The 21947-nt window shown below is 35.2% G+C and overlaps 1 protein-coding gene across 3 annotated transcripts in view; it reads right to left on the minus strand.

The window, feature by feature from the left end:
• Positions 1-4008: 4008 nt before the first annotated feature.
• Positions 4009-21947, minus strand: part of FAR1 (fatty acyl-CoA reductase 1) — a 74095-nt gene continuing 56156 nt past the window's right edge. For 2 of the 3 annotated variants that reach the window (XM_079928426.1, XM_079928427.1), the window contains 5 exons: positions 21763-21830; positions 20089-20260; positions 12868-12997; positions 10357-10484; positions 4009-7694 (listed from right to left, as the gene is read on the minus strand). In XM_079928426.1, the coding sequence (XP_079784552.1) occupies positions 7532-7694; positions 10357-10484; positions 12868-12997; positions 20089-20260; positions 21763-21830 (661 nt within the window). In that variant the 3' untranslated portion in view covers positions 4009-7531. Of the gene's footprint in view, positions 7695-10356; positions 10485-12867; positions 12998-19612; positions 19785-20088; positions 20261-21762; positions 21831-21947 lie in introns of all 3 variants that reach the window. The other variant, XM_079928428.1, reaches the window with a different exon arrangement.

The raw sequence follows: 21947 nt of genomic DNA on the forward strand, positions 1-21947 counted from the left end.
CACACCACTAGGAATCACCACACACCAGGAATCAAGGTGCCCTTCATTCTAGACAACTAGATTTCTTTGGATAAGTGTCTTCATAAAGAAAAACTCTAGAAGTAGTACAGACAGCAGTACTAGTACTTTATGATCTACTAAGAATTCAGAAGATTGTATATAGCATGACTTTACATTAGTGGATAGCAAAGAGCCAATCAATGCTTATGGAATAAAAGACTAAACTTTGTCAATTGTGGAGTTTGTAACTTGGAGCATTTGCACTGTCTTTTGTTAGCATCTCTAAGTGAGGAAAAAAAATGAAATTATTGGTGTCAACTTTTATATTCCTTTTGGCAAATTCTTTTTTTTTTTTTTTGATGTTGGGGGTAGGAGTTTATTAATTTATTTATTTTTGCTGTGTTGGGTCTTCGTTTCTGTGCGAGTGCGAGGGCTTTCTCTAGTTGTGGCAAGCTGGGGCCACTCTTCATCGTGGTGCGCGGGCCTCTCACTATCGCGGCCTCTCTTGTTGCGGAGCACAGGCTCCAGACGCGCAGGCTCAGTAGTTGTGGCTCACGGGCCCAGCTGCTTCGCGGCATATGGGATCCTCCCAGACCAGGGCTCGAACCTGTGTCCCCTGCATTAGCAGGCAGATTCTCAACCACTGTGCCACCCGGGAAGCCCTTGGCAAATTCTTGATTGTAATTTTGTATTATATAGGAAAAGGAAGCTTAACAATTCTGGGGCTGATAGAAGGAAGGACAAACTTCATATTATCAATTAAGCTGAGACATTTATTGAGTAACTTCTATGTGCCAGGTTCCTTAAAGAAATAGGCCCTGCCCTATGGGAGAGCTCACAAGTGCATGAAGTAAACAAAGTAAACAGGTATTTTCAATCTAATGGGGTTAGATCCTGTTTTCATATAGCTTAAGGCAAACCCCCTAATCATTTCAGATTTTCTCAAGTAAAACATTCTAAAATTAGCAATACTTTCAACTGCCTGCATGCTTTGGTAATTATGCGAGGTTCCCATGGCACAGGCTCTAGAACCCAGTTTTAAGGACAGAAACACCTTCTCAACCTATGAAGAGCTGAGCACTCTCTGTGACAGCTGACTCTCCATAAACTCACAATTAATTGATATATAAAATGAGCATTATAATGGGAATTACAATGGGAAAGTAAGCTAGTTGGAGGACTGTGGTAACTTGGCTGCACAGAAAGGACATACACTCATGCTTAGTACCAGATAAAGACTGAGTAAGAAACTAGTAAGCACAGAAATGAATATACTTACCAAGTTTACCAAAAACCTAACAAAGACCTGGACAATTTCAAAGGCTATCATAGCATAGTAAGTTGTTGTTCTCTAACCATGAGACAAAAATGCCATCTCAAGATCTGGAGTTAAAAACCCAGAATGAATGGACTTTTTTTTTTTTTAAGTCTTTTCTTATTTTTCCAGATTCCGGAAACACACCCTCATTTGTTACTGTAAAATAAAAACTTTTGCTTTAGTTTACAAAAAACTCAGGCTCATTGCAGAAAACGTAGAAAATATGAAAGTATAAGGGTCAAAAAGCTAGACCACCCATAATTATGACATAAGGCTAACTTCTTGAACATTTTGGCATTATTCCTGTGAGGCCAGACCATTTCCTATGTATTACTATGTGTTTTGTGTCATGTTTTATATATTGATTTTTAGTTTCAAGTGGGACTTTCCAGACCTTGTCCCAGGTCCTAGGAATGTACTCTACTTGGACCTTGCTGGTATCTCACGAAGACTGACTACTCAGACCAGCAGTTCTCCAACTTTAGTGTGCGTAACGATCACTTGGAGGCCACCTCAGAACAGGCTGCTGGGCCCCACCCAGTTTCTGATTCAGTAAGTCTGGATGGGATCTGAAAGTTGCATTTCTATTGAGCTCCCAGGTGATGCAGATGCTGATGCTGCTGGTCTGGGATCATACTTTTGAGAATCACAGAAAACTGAAAAACAGAGAGACCAGCTGTTTAAACACTGGTGTGGCCTGTATTCTCAAAAATACTTAGTGTCACTATTTAAGTAGAGTTTTTTCTCTTAAGTTGATTTCATTCAGGAAATAAGTGTTATAGGTCAGTTCACTGAAGTCCAAAATCTATTCATATTTAATAGGAATTGGTGTGCTTTGGCTAGGAGGACCTTCTGAGTGTTTTTGACCACAGCCATTCCACATTCCATAGTGAATTCTGAGCATATAAAGGCCCTTGGTTGGCCCCCAATTGCCTCCCCAGCCTCATCTTCCCTTAGTCATCCTCCCCTTTGGCACCAAGATATTTCCTCATGGCTCCCCACACTTCCCTTTACACATGCCCTTCTCTATACCTGGAATGCTTCCCTTTCCCACCATTCTTCCAATGAGACTTAAAACCACAATTCAACTGTTGTATGTCTGTATGAGCTCCTCCCTGAAACACTAAGCAGTAAATCACTCCTTTGTGCTTTTAGTATTTTGTTCTTTATATGTTATATTAAAACTATGTTTACTTACCTATGTTAAGTCATACAACCCTAAAGGTAGTGGGTCATACTCCGATCTGAACCACTGACAAGTTTAGAATGTGTTGAGTGATACAGACAGATAAACAGATAATTGCAATATATAAAACACAGTGCCTAACCCAAGAGCATGTAAGAGAACCTCTCTAAATGGTCCAGAAGCACGTGCTCCTATAGTGAAAGACAGTATAGTGTCATGGACAAGTGTAGCAGGCTTTTGAGCTAGACTTACTTGAGTTCAAACCTTGGCTCTGCCACTAGCAGTGTAACATGGATAAATTACTAATGTTACACACCTTAGTTACCACACCTATAAAACATGGGTAACAGAGGTGCCCTTCTCAAAGGGTTGCTGTAAGTCACAAATAGGTTAATACATGTAAAATGCTTAGAGTAGTGTCTGGCACATAGTGAGTGCTCAACAAGTGTTCACTAATGTTATTTCTACAGTGTAAAAGGTGCGAGCTGGTTTTCCTCTCAACAACCAGAAATCAACAACCCAATTCGGGAAAATGACAAACCTGTGAAAGATGTAACATAAAGCAGAGAAGTAGGTATTATATGTCAAAAAATTAAGTACTGATGAAATAAATATATATTCTCCTGGGATGACTATTTTAAATAAAATCCATTCATCTGTATGTTTAGGTTCAGGTGTGTTTGTTAAAAAATAAAACAAAAAAAGCAGCTCTAATACTAGCGTAGAGTCATACGAGATTATCTTTGTAGTTCAAAGACCATCAAGTATTAGCATTTTTACGTGTTTCAACCTAACACTTTCTAGTTACACTTTGCTCTCAAAAACTGAAGATAAGCTTTCCACAGATATATGTGAGAGAGAGAGAAAGAGAGAAAGAGAATTAGGTTTTCTGTATAACAGCAGAAAATAAAGGAATTCTGCCTCCAAAGCATCTTTGGAGGACACCTAATTCAATCCCATAAAAAAACAAAGTCAAATGTCTAGGAGAGAATCTCAAAGTAAATATTTTGAAGAGAATAATGAGGTATGTTTATATATTTTAATGAATTCGGAAAAATCTCCACGGCCTCTCTTCATCTTTTTTTATAATTTCTTGGCTGCACCACACAGCATGTGGGATCTTAGTTCCCTGACCAGGGATTGAACCCACACCCCCTGCATCCCTGCATTGGAAGTGCGGAGTCTTAACCACTGGACTGCCAGGGAAGTCCCTGCCTCTCTTCATCTTGTATATAAGTATAGGTATTGTATGTGATCTGTGACGAAGGGAGGGAGGGAGGGTGGGAGGGAGGGAAAGAGAGGGAGAAAGAAAAGAAAGAAAACGACAATTATAGCCTTATTTGCCCACCATAAAGATATTTAACTCATATTTATCACTTTACATTTTTCTTTATAAATGTATTCTTACAGCCATCAACTTGCAAAGGAGCACGTCAAACTTAATGTTACTCAAATTTTCTTTAATAAAGAAAAATCAAAGGAATAATTTAACAAATATGCTCAAATGACAAAGATGATTTGTTTAGGAATCTTAAGGGTAGCAGAGATGTATGCTAAGAGAGTACCATCATAAAAAAAAAAGGCATTCATTCATTCTATGACTTGAAAATGTCTCAAGATAAAAATACTAATTCAATAAGAAAATATTTCATATTTCTTTTATCACAGAGACTGTAAATTTAATTAACACATTTCTATATCAAGTTATGCAGTATACCTTCCTTTCTCTAGCTTCTCATGCAAAAGATTAGGGAGTTTTTCTCAAAATAGAGCAAGTCAGTGCTAATATTTTCAAGTCACAGCTTGGAGTCAGCCTAGAAGAGCTTGGCTAGGAAGGACATTTATATTCACCTGTACCCCAGCCTGATATCAGCTCTCTCCTTTTTTAGTTACCCTCTATTACTAATGAATGATTCCTTATACTTACTCAATAGACAAATTACAACAAATGTATTTATAAATTAATATAATATCATTCAATGTGGAGGAGAGGAGCTGGAGCCTAATGACACCCTGGCACTGTTTTTAGAAAAACCACCTCATTCCAGCTAATAAATAAAAATGATACTTTAACAAAAAGTATTCATCCTGCCTATATGCTTCCCCTAAAATGCTGTGTAAGAGATTTAGAATTCAATAAAATTAGGATATAAAAAGTAATGAGTACACCTTTAAAAAGGTAAGAAGTATAAATGAGAACTGTTTCCCGTAATCCTAACCACATTACCCCATGAGTAATTTTCAGGACAATTATTGTAAAAATACAATAAATACTATAATGGAAATATAGGGATTCATTTATTACTTTTTGGTTTACAAACAAAGGCACCCAATAATGCTTCTATTTATTTCTTATAAAAGACTATCGATTTACATTTAAAACAAAAAGCAAAAAACCCTGAAACAGTTCCTACAGACAAGCACAAAAAAGGGAGAGAAGATTTTTCCTCCCTGCTTCCAAGCTTTATTACACAGATTCAGAAAATATTTATTTTATACCATCCTTAAGTCAAAGAATGTATTGCCATGCTTCTCTGTGTTGAGTTTTTGAACATATTAATGTTGCCAAGTCAAGTTTAAATACAGTTATAATGACTTCACGACTGACAAATGCATATGTTAGAATTATAAGAATCAAGGGTGAATAGCGGGAAAAAACCCAATGTTTAAAAATCAGCTTTATCAAATGAGTTAAATGAAATATTAGATTTATTTAACAGGCTATCCTGTTAAAATTTGAGTTTGTGTGTAAAACACAATCAGAAAAGAACTAAAAACCATATCTAGCAAATGACATAAATACAAATGATTTCCAAAATCTTTGTTTGAGTTAAGCTTAAAGTCAAGTTGGTGAGGATTAACAACCTATATACTTTTTATACTAATTTTAGAACTTTAAGTTCCAGAATGACATATTAATTTATTCATTAGCTTTCTTTTGACAGAAGAATTCTAAACACACAAAATTAATGCAGTGGCCTCAGCACCCTCCCAGTTATCATTTCTTTAAGTTAGATTACAAGAACAATTACTAGAACTGACAGAGTTCAGAGACATCACATTCCATGTGCTTCACACACCTGCCAAAGTTGTACCTGATTCTTTTGCAAGACACAAAGACAATTCATCTGATTCTAAGTATATTCAGCAGATGTGTAAAAATCATACAAATGTTAGCATGTTTTCAACACATTATGGAAATGTATTTGGAGAGATGCAGTACTCAATGTATACAGCATCTATAGTTAACTTTGTGGGCCACTTCAAATCAAAGGCATCATCATTTATTCCATTTTTAGACACTGCCATGGTCTCTCACACCTTACACAAGGTATGGTCCTAAACCAGAGACTTTAGTATCATTGCAAAGAATACATATGTATTTATATTTATATACATATTTCTTTTAAAATAATGTTTTAAAAGGTTTACTACAGAAAATCTGGCTTCAACATGGAAGCATTTTCCTTTTCAAGATTATACACCTGCATGGAAGAAGGTGGTTTCCTTTACATTTAGTTTTTTCACAATAACAAAATAAATTTCTTATACATTGCATTTAAATTGATGAAGAAAATTAAGATGTAAAGTTCTATGTAACTTTTTGTATTGTGAACTGACTTCATTAAACATATTCAAGATACATTGTTAATGATTTAAATATAGTACAACTTGATCAGCTAAATTAGAACATGTTATGCTGATATGTTAAAGCAAATGTGTTATAACAGTAAGGAGAGTTACCTATTAAGATTTAAAGGGAATTATAATGTATCATTAAAATATACATCGATTTTCTTGCTATTACTTGTTTCTATAATGAATTCCTTTCTAAAAGCTAAAACCACATGCAGAAAAAAATAAATGATATCTTTAAACTCATTCAACAGTTTGCTACTTTATGTGGTATGTAAATAAAGTTCTTTAATTTTATACACATTATTTTATGTATTATTTTGTTCTTCTGGAAGAAATTCAGCTCTCAAGGTCAAAAATTAGTATGTGTTTACACACGAGAACATTTTCTTAATGCTATGACTACCTGCAAATACATTCTTCCATAGTAATGTACTTTTAGTTTTCATTGGAAAGACAGTATAAGCCTTTTAAAGTCCTATTAATAAAATTTATAAAGGGCAGAGAGCATAAGTATGGTGAATTCTGCCCTGCACCCACACCTGCTTGTCAAAGTCTCAAGTAATCATCCAGCTTCAAAATATGAACAAAATGTCACAGAACGGATTTTCATTTGGTCATAATGTGGTCAAGAAAAATGTATTCCTGTTCTTTTTGATACTAACTGTCTTACTGAATTTTCATTTTCCTTCTAAAAACACATAGCATATGTTGACATGATTCTCAAACTCATTTAGATCCAGTAGGGCCTCTATAATAATATATAGCCTTCTGATTATGAAAGCAACTGACTGCTTATAGAAAAATGATATGCATCAGACCTCTAATCAGAGAAAGAAAAATGAGAACGTGTCTCTCATGTCTGAGACTACTCAATAACTTACAGGATGAGGTGAAAATAGTTTGGTTGTAATTTTAACAAAACTAAAACCCACTTGAACTGATGAAAAAAATCAAACACTGAAGAATCAAATATCTACCACTTAGCTAGTATTCCTGTCCAAATAAATGCTTTCCACTGCACTAAATATTATAATTAGAAAATCACTGTATGTTAAGGCATATTTTAATTAATATGTTCCAGAATTGCACAGTTATACTGGTCAGTGTTCCTATTTCCCCACTCCTATCCTCACCCAACCCCTTTTCCCCAGGGATCAAAATGTTAAGTCATGGTTTTGGTGGCTATTATAGATTTGAGTTGGCATACCACAGTGTATTCACTAGGTTTTTATGAGCATATGTTACATAAAACGTTCCATAATTTACTCCACACTCTGAGTTAAGATGGTTTAATGTCTTGACAAAAGGTGAAATGACTTAAGTACATTTTACATTTTGTGCATTTAGACCACCATATGCATAGATGTTCTAATGCTAAATTCTTGTCTTCAGTATCTCATAGTGCTGGATGCTCGGAAGTAAGACAGAAACTTGTAGCACAGACTAACCACAAAGTACCAGATGTTTCTTGCCATTTGTGATCTTGCGATAAAAATGCGCCAAATCAGGATCACGAGGATAGTATTGAAACCGTAACGTATGTTCCTCAACCTGAAAAGCAAATCAAGAAATGTACTGGATACTATTTTCTAGAATAGAATATTGTTGGACAGCAGATAATTCATGCTCAGTTTTAATCTAATCAAAATTCAAATCCATATTAAGCTGTAACTTATTTAAAAACTAACTAGAAGCAACTTCCCTGGTGGTACAGTGGTTAAGAATCCACCTGCCGATGCAGGGGACATGGGTTCGAGCCCTGGTCTGGGAAGATCCCACATGCCACAGAGCAACTAAGCCCATGTGCCACAACTACTGAGCCTGTGTGCCACAACTACTGAAGCCCGTGCACCTAGAGCCAGTACTCCGCAGCAAGAGAAGCCACCGCAATGAGAAGCCTGTGTACCGCAATTAAGAGTAGCCCCCGCTCTCCACAACTAGAGAAAGCCCGCTCGCAGCAACTAAGAACCAACGCAGCCAAAAGTAAATAAACAAATCTATTAAAAAAAAAAAAACTAACTAGAAGTCCTTAAATTAGAAAGTTAGCAAACATCAAACAAACCTGACTGTGCACATTCTGGACAAGAGTCCATCAAACAATGCATTACCTCTATTAATAATGAATAATGCAAAGTTTTTTTATAACTACATTTGGGATGCAAATTTATTTATTTAACAAGTATTATTTAGCATCCTTCTGTATGCCCTATACTGTGCTAGTCAGCAAGTACATTAGTAGGTACAATAGACATATCTCTTGCACTTCGGAGCTTCCTATCTAATCTAAAAAGGTAGATTCATCATATACGTCATCCTACAGACAAAATAAACATTTTTTGGACATCTTTAGCTGCTTACAAGTTGTCAGACAAGTGAATTTACTCCTTCAGTCACAGGATCAAAAGCCAACTGGACAAGTCCTCATTCATGAAAGAAACATGGCACTTGCTCTAAATAGGAAGACCCTCCTATTCTCAAAGAGCAACATGCAGGGCTTCCCTGGTGGCGCAGTGGTTGGGAGTCTGCCTGCTAGTGCAGGGGACGCGGGTTCCAGCCCTGGTCCGGGAGGATCCCACATGCTGCGGAGCAGCTAAGCCCACAGGCCACAACTACTGAGCCTGCGCTCTAGAGCCCTCCGAGCCACAACTACTGAAGCCCGCGCGCCTAGAGCCTGTGCTCCGCGACGAGAGAGGCCACCGCAGTGAGAAGCCCACACACCGCGACAAAGAGCACCCCCGCTTGCCACAGCTAGAGAAAGCCCGCGCGCAGCAACTAAGACCCAATGCAGCCAAAAATAAATAAATAAAAAAAAAAAAAAAAAAAAAGAGCAACATGCACATTATCTTGCTCATGTTTCAAAACATTTTTGATGTTTTTTAATGGTGTTAGAAAGGAATATAAATCCTTTAGATATGCAATACTGTTACATAAATTCCATTAACTTCAACAGGCAGTGAAAGATATAGGACTACAGTTGATCCTTGAACAACGTGGGGGTTAGGGCATCGACCCTCCAACAATCCAAGTATAACTTCACAGTCAGCCCTTCTTACCCGTGTTTCTGCATCAGTGAATTCAACCAACTTCACATTGTGTAGTAATATAGTATGTATTTGTAGAAAAAAATCTACATGTATCAATAAATGGACCCATGCAGTTCAAACCTATGTTGTTCAAGGGTTAACCAAACAACACACAAACAATGGGTGTAGACAAAAGAGCTTTGAATTAGGAGTCAAAGATCAGTATTCTAGTTTGCCCTGCCACTTAATACAATACGACCTTGTCAAACACAATTTTCTTAAGTCTCCATTTCCTCATCTATACAACTAGCTGCCCTACAAATTCTCAAAGAGTTGAAAACACAAGAATAATAATGTGAAACTTTTGAAAACTGTTATAAAACTTGTATTAAAAAATTACTATGGGGGCTTCCCTGGTGGCGCAGTGGTTGAGAAGTCCGCCTGCCGATGCAGGGGACACGGGTTCGTGCCCCGGTCTGGGAAGATCCCACATGCCGCGGAGCGGCTGGGCCCGTGAGCCATGGCCGCTGAGCCTGCGCATCCGGAGCCTGTGCTCCGCAATGGGAGAGGCCACAACAGTGAGAGGCCCATGTACCACACACACACACACAAAAATTACTATGAATAAAAGAGATTACTATTAAAACTAACTGCATCTCTGAATAATGGATTAATAGTAATTTTTCCTTTTCTATTTTCTGAGGTTTTTTTTTTTAACAATTAGTATGTATTACTTTTATAAGAGACTAAGAGAATAATTACAACTATTTTATAAACAAGGAAAAAAATTCTATAGTGAATAATGTATTATTATACCTCTTTTCCTCTTCTAAAGATGTATTTAAATAGGGTAAAAGAAACTTTACATTACCTCCAGTTTAAAATATATTTTTATTTTCTCCTAATATCTTTACTTCTTCCTTCACTAGCATTAAGGGAAGATTAAAGTGATATTTAAAACTAAATTCCACCTGACTTTATTACTAATGGACAGTATAAGCTGATGAAAATAGTAAGGTTCCACAATCATAGGCTAAATTAATACTACCATAGTTACAGCTCAAAGGCAACCACTTTTCTTAAATATTGATACAATATGTTATTAGCAGTATCTCAATTTATCAGCTTAGAAAAAATTGTAATATTTCATAAGGAAGACAAGATGAAATCAAACCCATATAAGAACGTACTTGTTCAGATGTTTTCTAGCTGCAGGGAGGCCAGACATTTCTTCATTCAATACATATTTCTTAGTTCCCATACAGTAGTTCTCTATATATTCTGCCCAATGTAACTGTCGTACATCAATATTAAAAGTCTACATAAACAAAAAAATTATTGGTTACTTTCTTGGATAATTTTTTTCACAACCAGTCAAAAATTCACACTTTTTCTAAAGGCTAATTCCACGTGACATGATTACAAAACATTTACTGTATTAATTGTTTAAATGTTACTGCTATTCACAAAAAAGTTCTTATTTCATATCGTCCATTAAACAAAGAAACATTTGAGAAGATAATCTAAAAACTCATGTCAGCTTTTAAAGAGGAGTACATGAAGAAGAAAGAAGCCTGCACCATTAAAAATAAATAAATAAACCGACAAAATCCCATTGTCCAAATAGACCTAAGTATTCCTTTTATACATGTAACAATACACCTGTTTCCAGTTTCCTTCTGTCCACTCTATCTCTTCTTTCTGAACATCCTGCATACCACACAGATTAATTTTCCTAGAGAAACAGTATTGACATCAAGAGACAGAATATGTTATGAAAGCTGGCTTAGGAATTTCGATAACTTTAAGTAGGCCATTTGATGAAAAGGGTAGATAAATCTGAAAAAGAAAGCCTTACAAAAATGCTATTTCATGACAAAATAAGAGGGCTATACACTGCTCAGTGCTCCTCCACACACAATCAGGTAATTTTTTTGGTGTAATAAATTATTCACAATTTAATTTACCATTATTTCTGAAAATAGCAAGTTCTAGACCAAAAATAAAAAAGCTACCATAAATAAATCACTAAAGTACCAGTGCACTGAAATGGAGACTTGACTTAAGACATGAGATATTATGAGAAGGTCACACATATGTGCAACTGTATTCCCATAGGAAGAGTGAAAAAGAATAGAACAGAAGCAGTATCTGAAAAGACAATGGCTGGAAATTTTCCAAAAATGGTGAGAGACCAAGCCAAAGATTCAAAACACACATATACCACATATACACACATATATCTACACATATTAGAGTAAAACTGCTGAAAGTCAAAGAAAAAATTTTTTTAAAAACCAGAGAAGGCACTGTGGATTACCTCCAAAGAAACATTAGTCTGACCAACTGACTTCTGAAAAGAAGCAGTAGAAGCCAAAAGACTATGAGAAGATGTCTTCCAAGTGCTCAAAGAAAGCTGCTAACATAGAATTCTATACCAGTATAAATATCTTTGAAAAATAAAAATAGTCCCAGAAGAATAAAAACGGATACAAACTGACATCAATAGAAGACACACACTAGAAGAAGTATACTAATGCGTACTCTTCAGGCAGAATGAAAATGATTCCAGATTGAAGTCTGGAATCATTAGAGGAGGATGGACGATGGAGGAAGAAATAAGAGCAGTAAAAGGACAATTATGCCAGTAAACCTATATGAATACTAATTGACTAGACTACAATAGGAATGATTGTGAGGCACATAACATAAATACAGAATTAAAAAACATAACAACATAGCAGATAGGTGTTACCCTTTGCATTATCCAAGAAAAGGTAGAAGTATCAATATTATATTAGACCTTGCTAAATTAAGAAAGGATACTGTAAAGCAGCCGCAAATTAGACTGGCTTTTCAACACTAAGAAAATAAGACAAATATAAAAAGAAAGTTGTCTTTAATGTGCTGAAATCATGTAACATAATCACAAACTGAGAATTCACTACCAACATACCTGCTACTCAAACATATTCTCATATTCTGGATATATTTCAAGCAGAAACAAAAATAACCCTAAAGAGAAGATCTTATAGCAAAGACTCTAGTAAATATATAGTTAAATCTCAGTAAAACTGAACAAAATAATCATTTCTAATTATGAGGTTTAAGTAGAGAACTAAAGTAACATATAACCATATAAGTTAATGAGGATGGTAATCAGAGCTAAAACATTTTATGGTCCTAAATATTATTAAGGAAGAGGCTATAGAAATTGCTCAATTTAGACTTTGTTAAGTATGCATGTTCAAATATCTAAGGTAACCTTAAAAAGAAAATACAGAGTTTAGTCTCAAACTAACAGAGAGCAAAATGTGGAATGGTAAAAAGTAAAAGAGTATACAAAAGCAATTTCTGAGAGGTTTTCCTTAAAACTTAAAGAAAACAGAGTGTTTGGGGGGAAAATGCATAAAGAATTCAAAATTCTCTTTGAATCTGGCATTAAAGAGAAAAAGAGAATCAACATGTCAATCATGCTTTGAAAATACCTCTGCTACTCTCATACTTACATTATAAATTCTAGGATAAAGCAACTTTATCACCACCAATTATGACTGAAGCTTTAATGGGAGAATATAAATAGATCAAATTTCTTATTGTATAATGGTTGGGGGAAATACTCAATTATTTCTCAGGTTGCTAATTAGCATACTCTAATTAGTATGCTACTTGTTTTCTAATATAAAACAGAAATTACTTGCCTTTTTATCTTCCGGGTTTAGTTGATTCATTAACATATTGACATTGTCAGTATTCCAAACCCAAGAATTACTTGTGAAATATTCAAGAAACACCATAGCTTTGTGAAGACGAGTTATTGTCTTCATCATCCTGTATTATAAGAAAAATTGAGATTCATAATTTGCATAGATAGGGAAAAATCTCATCACCACCCAGGGAACCAGTTTCTATTTTGAGACATTAACAATACAATTGTAACACGTAATTCAATAAGTGTACCAAACCACCAGGAAATAAGAATATTTCTGCATCTTAGAAGAACATTCTATAAATCCAAAATGAATTTAATACAGCAGCAGTAAGTTTAAGCAGCAGTAATTGAATTTAAGCAGCAGTAAATGCCTAAAGAGAGTTCTGCTGATATATGAAATTAATTTTCAAAGGAAATGCAATACTTCAAGCTCAAATTTTCTACATACAATACTAAGCAAATAAATGGATTCAATTAGTATTCCTTTCCTTTTTGTTCCTTAAGCCACATTTTAGTTCAGCTGCATTTTACTAAGATTATCTGTGAATTCATAACATACTGTTCCATTATAATCTCAACTCTTCATGGAAGCAAAGTATACAGAAATATTCATTTGCCATTTAGTCAACTCTCTCTATATATTTTAAATAACTTTCTCTTGAACACTAACGGGTTCCGTGATTGTCTGGACGTGCCATGAAATCAATGACTCATGTTGACAGCTTTCTGAAAAAAATATTCAAGATATTCAAGATATTCACTCACCTTCCCAAGTCCCCAATATCCATCCTTATGGAAACAAGGGAGTTCGATACTTTTTTTGTTTCTTTTTAGAAGTGTGAAGGGCTTTAATCTTTAAATTTGTCATTTTATATATCATGGCTCACCATAAGTCATTGATATCGTAACACTAACCAGAAAAGCAACATCTATACAATAATAATTACCTATGATAAGTAGAGGAACGGAAGAAAGAACTTTTTGAAACAAAACACACACCAAAAATTCCTAACCTCTGGTAAACAGAAAAATTACGTGTGAAGTAATACTTTAAAAGAATTCTATTTATAGTCCCACAATAAGTAATAGCATTATATGCAGTTTAGAAGTCCCAAAATTATGGGCTTCAGAAACGGGGGAAATAGGAGAAAATTAGAACATTAGAAATGGGGGGGGAAATCAAAACAGTAACATTAGCTGAGAAATTCTGATGACATATACATTTAGAAAGAAACCCTAAATCCAGAATACTGAAAGAAAATGAGGCAACATGGACTATGTAAAGAAAAACTGTACTTCATGCAAGGAAGCAATTCCAAAATAAAACCTCCATTAAACACAAAAAGAATTATTGAGCATCAAAGGCTAAATGTGGACAGGAATAGTTCAAATAGAAAGTACTTGAAGGGAAAAAAAAAAAATTCATGCTGCTTTTAGAAAAGCGATTAGGCAATTTTTTTCTAAAAAACAACAAAAAGATTTAACAGATTTGTAATTAACACCCACTATCACAGCCAGTATAGTACACTTGAATCACACATATACACATATTTAGTTAATGTGATTTTCCAACATACATCTTACTAAAAAGTTTTTCTTCCTAACTCCTTTTTCACTGACAATTCTCACCTAGTCTTATTTTCAGATTCATTCAAGTGACAGAATTACCCTAAAACCAATCACTGATTCAGCCATAATGACAATAAAAAATTGGAGGGGGAGAAGGAAATCTGAAAGGTCATATATGTGTGACGTTCACAGAATACTTATCAAGCAATAAAACTCTGGATTGAATACTATGGGGGATAAAAAGAAACTTAAAGCTTTGCACCATCAATCTTTGGTTAAACATGCTGTAAGAGCAGATGCCTGGGACTACACTGCCATGTATGTTCTGAGTATTTATTCTTTATTACAGCAACCTGTAAAAAATAATCACAATCTTTTAGAGGCAGGCAAGATCTTAATGGTCATCTAGTCCAGGGTTCCTCAACCTCAGCACTATAGACATTTTAGGGCAGATAATTATTTGTGGTAGGGGGCTGTCCTGTGCACTGTAAGATGCTCGGCAGCATCCCTGGTCTCTACTCACTAGATGCTAGTAGCACCCATCCCCCAGTTGTGATAACTAAAAACATCTCCAAAAATTGTCCAATGTCCCTTGAGGGAGGCAAAATTGTCCTCCACTGAGAATCACAAAGATAAAAAAATATCATATTCAGAGAAGTTAAGCTGGAGAAAGTTAAGCTAAATAATAAAAAAAAAACAAGACAATGGAAACATTTTTTTTAAATACCATTTTAAGAGTGATGAAATATCTACTACATTTCAAGAGCTAGAGTAAATAATTTATACTGCTTCTACATGTGATAATATCATGCATCTTAGTCCCCAGTGACTATTAACCAGGAATCCATATGATGTGTATACTTTTTAAATTATGTCAAGATATAGAGTAAGTCAGATTTTTATCTAGCTGGTACTCAGAATAATGTAAATGAGTAAACTGGACATCACGAATGACATGACTGACATTAGTTTAATGCAGAACTAGGCATTATATTAAGGCCCCAATATAAGGTATAGAGGCCAGTACCTTGCTCAGTAAATATCTGAACAAATTAATATAAACTACATATTTATATTTGTAAATATGTAATTTATATTACATATAAATTAATATAAATTTGCTATATTTATATTTAATATTTATAATATTGCCTAATAAAAAACCTTTATGTCTCTTGTTGCTTTTACAGTATAGGCTCCCAAAGCATTCCTGCTTTGATACTTAGGAAGCCTTGTACAGGACAAACCTCATGTAAGAAGATTCTTTATTTGATGTTTCCTATTTGTAGCAAATTTTAATTTCCAAAGGTGGCTGCAAATATTATCTCCCATCTTACATGTTTACCTATAATATCACCTTAATTATCGCCCTATTAAGAGGTGAAGGTAACTTATACAAAAAGAATGAGGAGGAAGTGACACTGTGTGACTTCCGTGGGGAGGTAAGAAAAAGTGATGTAGCTTTCTGCCTTGCTCACTGGAATACTCACCCTTGAAGCCTTCAGAGGTCATGTATGCTGTCCAACTCCCCCTGAGGCTGCCAGGCTGTGAGGAGGCCCAAATTAGTCCACGTGTAGAGACCACATTGAAAGGCTCTGAGACTATATGAAGAGAGAAAGATGCCTGGCCACCCAGCTGCTCTGTACCCTTTCTCTCCTTTACCATTCCTACAGTGTACCTGCTCCAGCCCCTATGACTGCAACCACTTGAAAGATCCTGAGAAAAAACCACCCCATCAAAGGCTTCTAGAATTTCTGACCCACAGAAATCATGAGCAATAAATGAAATGATTACTGTTTTAAGATACTAAGTTTGATGTCAATTAGATCTCAATTTTTTAAAAAAAGAAAGATAATAAATTTGAAAGATTTGCTATGCAGCACAAATAATGGGAACTGAAAGATTTGTTATGCAGCACAAATAATGGGAACAGATATCAGTACTGGGAGTGAGGGACTGCTATAATAAGAATCTAAACATGCAGTACTGACTTTAGGATTAGGGGGCAGACAGAAACTGGAAGGCCCTGGAAACCACTGCTAAAACCTGGAAGGACCAAGAGTGTTAGTGGAAAAAATAAAAGGGCTCTAAGGAAACTGTTGGTGAGAGTTTCAAGGTAAGTGAGGACAATAATGTTGGAAGTTAAAAGAACAAAATTGTCACCTGTGGTCACATGGAAAATGTATCTAATAAACTCGATGACCTAGCTAAGATTTCCTCAAAGATGATCTTAAAAAATGAACTATCTGTTTGGGTGCAACTTGGAAGGAATGTAAATTTCCAGCCAGGAATTCTTTAAGAAACAACTTCTGGGGATAGATCAAATCCAGAATGTAAATATAAGATTCTTTGTTAGGACCGCAGAAAGATTTAAGGTAGTATACTTCATAGAACCTTTCAGACAAACAAAAGTTTCACTCTAGATGTTAAAGACATGTCTTACATAAGCTCTATTGTTTAAGAGGCAGGATGTAAGAGTCTAAGGATCTAAGATTCAAGGGTGTTATCCCACAGTAACCTCATAAGGAACCCAAGATAGAGAAGGTTATGTCTCAAAAAGATATGTGGGCTTTGGTCTAATGGAGTGGATTGTTTTAAAATAGATACAAGGGAAACCCACACAGTTTTAAAAGGAATCCTATGAGTTTACACTTAAAAGGACAGAGACAGTACCAAATGAAAAGAGGCCTCTGGATCAAGGGCCAGCAAACCAGAGCTTAGGGGCCAAATCCACCTGTTTTTGTAAATAAAGTCTGATTGGAACACAGTCATGCTTATTCATTTACATATTGCCTAAGGCTGCAGAATTGAGTAGTTACAAGGTGGAAGCTACATTTAACAGCAGAGTTAAGTAGTTACAACAGAATCCATGGCTCACAAAGGCTAAAATATTTACTATATGGCCCTTTACAGAAAGTTTGCCAATCCCTGCCCTGAAGATTCCCAACTTTTTACAGGCAGGAAGTAGGGTACGAAGGCTGTTCAGTTGCAAACACAGGCCATTTTTTTTATGGGAAAAGAAGGATGACTCAGAGGGGAGAGCCAAAAGCCTCAGAAAACAACCAGGGAGTGGGAATGAGCCCTAACTAAGAAATCATCAAACGGGACCCTGCTGGAATGCAGAACTGTTATGGACCACTGACTGCTGCATGCCTCTCTTTTTCTCTCTTTCGAACAAGACTGTCTAAAGTATTTCCTATGCTTGTCTCACTATTATATGTTGGGTGGACGGGCAGCAGGTAACCTGTCACTTTAGTTCACAGGTTTTCAGATTAACACTTGAGGAACTATACCTGAAAAAACACTCCTAAAGAGCTTCATCCACAATTTACCAGATTTCGCTGACCACACTGGCTTCAAGCTGATGTCAGAGAGGTTTTGGGGGGAAAAGGCAAGAGTATTTTCCATGTAGGAGGAATATGAATTGTTTGCACCAGAGGCCTGACTATAGCAGACTGCACTTTCCAAAAATGGCTGCAACAATACCTTTCATCTCACCCGTTCATTTACAAGATGATCTTGACTATTCTCTATATCCCTTCTTCTTCAATCTTGGAGGATCTGTGACTCGCCTGTGACTAAAAGAATGAGGTGGAAGTAGTGCTGCATGATTTCCTTAGGTAGGTCAGAAAATGCACATAACTTCCACCTTGCCTGCTGAAGCACTTTTCCTTGAAGCCTTCAGTTGCCATGTAAGTAGTCCAATTCCCCTAAGGCTACCACTGGTCCTTGCAAAGAGACTCTATGAAGAGATCCTGACACAACATGAAGAGACAGTGTGATACCAGCTGTTCCACTGCACGCCCCCCTTTCAGCTCCATCTGACCACAATCACATGAAAGACCTCTAAGACAAAGTTGCCCAGTGGATTCCTTCCTGAATTCCAGATCCTGAAAGAAATAAAATGACTACTGCTGTTTTAAGCCACTAAGTTTGAGATGATTTGTTATGTAGCAACATCTACTATAAATTATTTAATAAACTTTGGCTCTTCATTTTTTAAGTTTACTAAGCCCCATTTTCTGTGTAAAGCACTGTGATATATTTAACTTACTTTACTTTTTTGACCTAGTTTTGATTGTTCTGCTCTAATTTGCAACAACTTTATTAATATCAAGACAGCATCACTGCCATCACTCATAAATTTACATCTGCTTTTTAGCCACGAAAGAATGTTCCCAATGACAAATACTGTACTTTGCAGATCATTCTAGGAAAACTTGAAGATGGTTTTAATGTATTTTGGATCTTCTTTCCATTGAGTATTTCTTTACCTATTCTAAAGTTGTTCAATTCAACACCTCTCTTGTATTTCAATATTTAACATACAGGGTTAGAAACATAATGGACAACTGAATCCACAGAAAATTCCCTACATGTAACTCAGATCTTGATACACTATAACTGGAAGATACCTCACTTTTATTTTTTTGAGCAGTTGATGAAAGTTCTGGAATCAGCATCTTCTTTATACATAAATACTCAAATCCTGAACTCTCTAATCAAAGGCTCCACTATAATGCCAATGTAGTTAAAAAAATAAATATTTTATAGTATATTTCACTATAATTGTGGTAAAGACAGTAGGATTACTTTATTTAAGTTTGTGGGGTTTCAATAAAAAAGAAAAGAAAGAAAGGCCATAACAACTATAATAGAAAGTTTTCCATTTGTTAACTTTTGTTTTAAATTCTCAACCTTAAAAATTAGTCAAAAACGGTAATTATCATATTATAAGCTGAATAGGAAGCTGAGATAGCTCAAGCAGTTAATTTTCTAGAAGCATCCTAGGTTTTTTCATATAAAACTGCACAATCCACTTAAAGCAAAACATTCAACCCTTAATCCCCTATAAAACTCACCTCCAAGTTTTTAACGGGGAGAGAAGGGCTCAATTTCAGCTTATAATAACAATGACAACCTTGACGCTGGACATTTCCTATATTATGGGATTTTGGAGGATCAATGGCCCAATCAGATGAGATCCACAGTTAGTCTCCCCAAATATGCTTAATTTCTAAGAAATGTCCTAGCATCCTGACTGTGATTGTGATTAATCAGGTTAGTAATTCTAAAGGTAAAGCTCATGCTAGCGACTTTTTGTCTCTCCAGCAAGCTTCCACCACCTTACCAATACATAGTGTATTTACTGCTATTCTTCTTACCACGGTTTCTGACCTGTCAACCTGAGTGCAAGATCGAGCAATAATGCAGGTACTGTATGTCTGACACCCTTCCAATAATGAAGCAATAAGTTGTTGGAATACAACTTAATATTGGGGCGCCTGAATACTTGGTTTAAAGGATTCATCTTGAAGGAATGATTTAGATAATATCCTGTAGGAAAAATAAGCGTCAAAGCATTTTGAATGTTATTTGTTATTCAGAAAAAATACCTGAAGTTAGACCTAGAATTCAGCACATGACAATAATTTATCATCCAAACTTTAAAACAGAGTGAATTATAATACTACCTTCGCTTTTCTGACAAATTCTTAAAATTCAAGAGTCTTCTCATTCACAAAAGGCCATTAAGCCTTATCATAAGCATAAACAAATACAGAGTTAATATGCATTTTAGCATAAGCATGGGTTGCTTAACAGTCAGAGGAACAGATAAGACAGAGCTAGTCACCATTACCTTGGGCTTCTTCCAGTCATCCTGAGGTAGATATCATACAGGAATGCTGGGGCCTTATGGCTTACAGCAATCCAGTAATGATATAAAAGGTGATTGGAGGTTAGATTTACATTGGGCCGTCTGAAGGCCTGTTCGAGAGGATTCCTCTTGAAAGTGGAAATTACATGGTATTCTGAGGAAGAAAAGTTGTGTAACAGCTTTGATAATAACCATGTAATGAAGTTTTGAAAAAAAAAACAAAAACACATGTTTTTACAAAGCAAAATATTTTACCAAAGATGTAAGAGTTTGCTCATTTAAAAAACAAACTTTTCTATTTTCTATAGTAGCTAAGAGAATATGGGTATTAGACTGCGGAACTCAAATGATTTTAGAACTGCCACTATTTATGAATTTTAATTAGATGAATGAATTTTTGCTAAAATTCACTCTTAAAAATCCTTTTAATGTTTTACCTACATCAGTTTACAATGTCAGTTTCTATATTTCACCTCTCATGATAGCTTCTTTCTTTCTGTTCCTCTTTCCAGATTCTTATTACTGTACTTACTTAAAAAAGAAAAGGGAAACCATCATCCTTTGCTTGTGAATAATTAAGTTGCTCAAATTAACATATATCAACAAGCTTAAAACAACCCCAAATTAACTTCTGTTGTAATTTATTTAGGTTATGCAATATCAAAATAATCAAATCTATTATCATGTATGTTAATACTTCAATGGAAATGTATACTGGAATATTCACTAAAATAAAGCTCAACTTGATTTTTGCTAAACTTCATAACACAATGAAAGACTACAAAAAACCTAACTCATTAAAGTGTTTTAAAATTCTTAGAAGAATACAAAGTATCATAAAATTAAAAGCACCCTAGATTTTCTTTTTCTTATATGCTCTAACAGTCAATCTTTCAATTGAAATAAAAATGCCATAAAAAACCCGAGGATGAAAGACAAAGATTTACTTTAAAATCAAATCGCTCCTCAAGGGTAACAAAAATTGTTCAATTAGAGGTAAAATAAGACCTAGTACTAAATCAACACTGTAAATACATTTTACTTTAAATTTGAAAACATAAACCAACAACTTAAAAATGATTCAATTTAAGTAGGCCTTTAAGTTATACTATTCCTATTCTAAAACAAGTAACATAGCATATACACTACCTGCTGTGAATCTGTGAATTTAAACAGATTAATAAATGTAATAGAAAATATTCTGGCAACATGTATTCTACTTGCTAATTCCTTCAGTTATTACTCTTAGGACAACTAGCTATCTCCTACAATATACCAACTCTTGTAGTTGGAAGTGATACTGCCTGTGAACAGGGAACATCAGGATTGAGAGTACCCACGAGGGAGGAAAAAAGCATTATTTCCATACCACGAGTATCTATAAGCGTTGCTGCAGATGGCAGCAGAGAAATAGTAAGGGTCAGACAAGGGTGGGATGAGGAAGGAATATACAGCAGGATATTTTAAAATTTATGAAACATTATTAAGGACCAAAAGGCAGTACTAGTAGATATTCTAACATGGCAATTAAAATAAGAATAAATTGGTAACTGGTGGCTTTAATGCCTCATGGGTTATTCTAACGTAAAAACTCAGTGAACATTTTAAGTTCGTTAAAATTTATTCTAACATTCAAAAACACAGGTAAAATCATACCAACTTCACCCCAGTGGAAAGGATTAGTGCTGCCTGTTGTACAATTATACACCATGATGTTTCTTGGTCTGCAAAGACAAAGATCAAAGCAATGAAACATAAAAAGAGGCTAAACTTAACCAATCTAAATCTTACATGATACTTAAGTAGGAAGAAATGAGGATGATGGGTACCTCTTCTACAGT

The sequence above is a fragment of the Stenella coeruleoalba genome, assembly GCF_951394435.1.
Source record: "Stenella coeruleoalba genome assembly, chromosome: 8".
Classification (NCBI taxonomy): domain Eukaryota; kingdom Metazoa; phylum Chordata; class Mammalia; order Artiodactyla; family Delphinidae; genus Stenella; species Stenella coeruleoalba.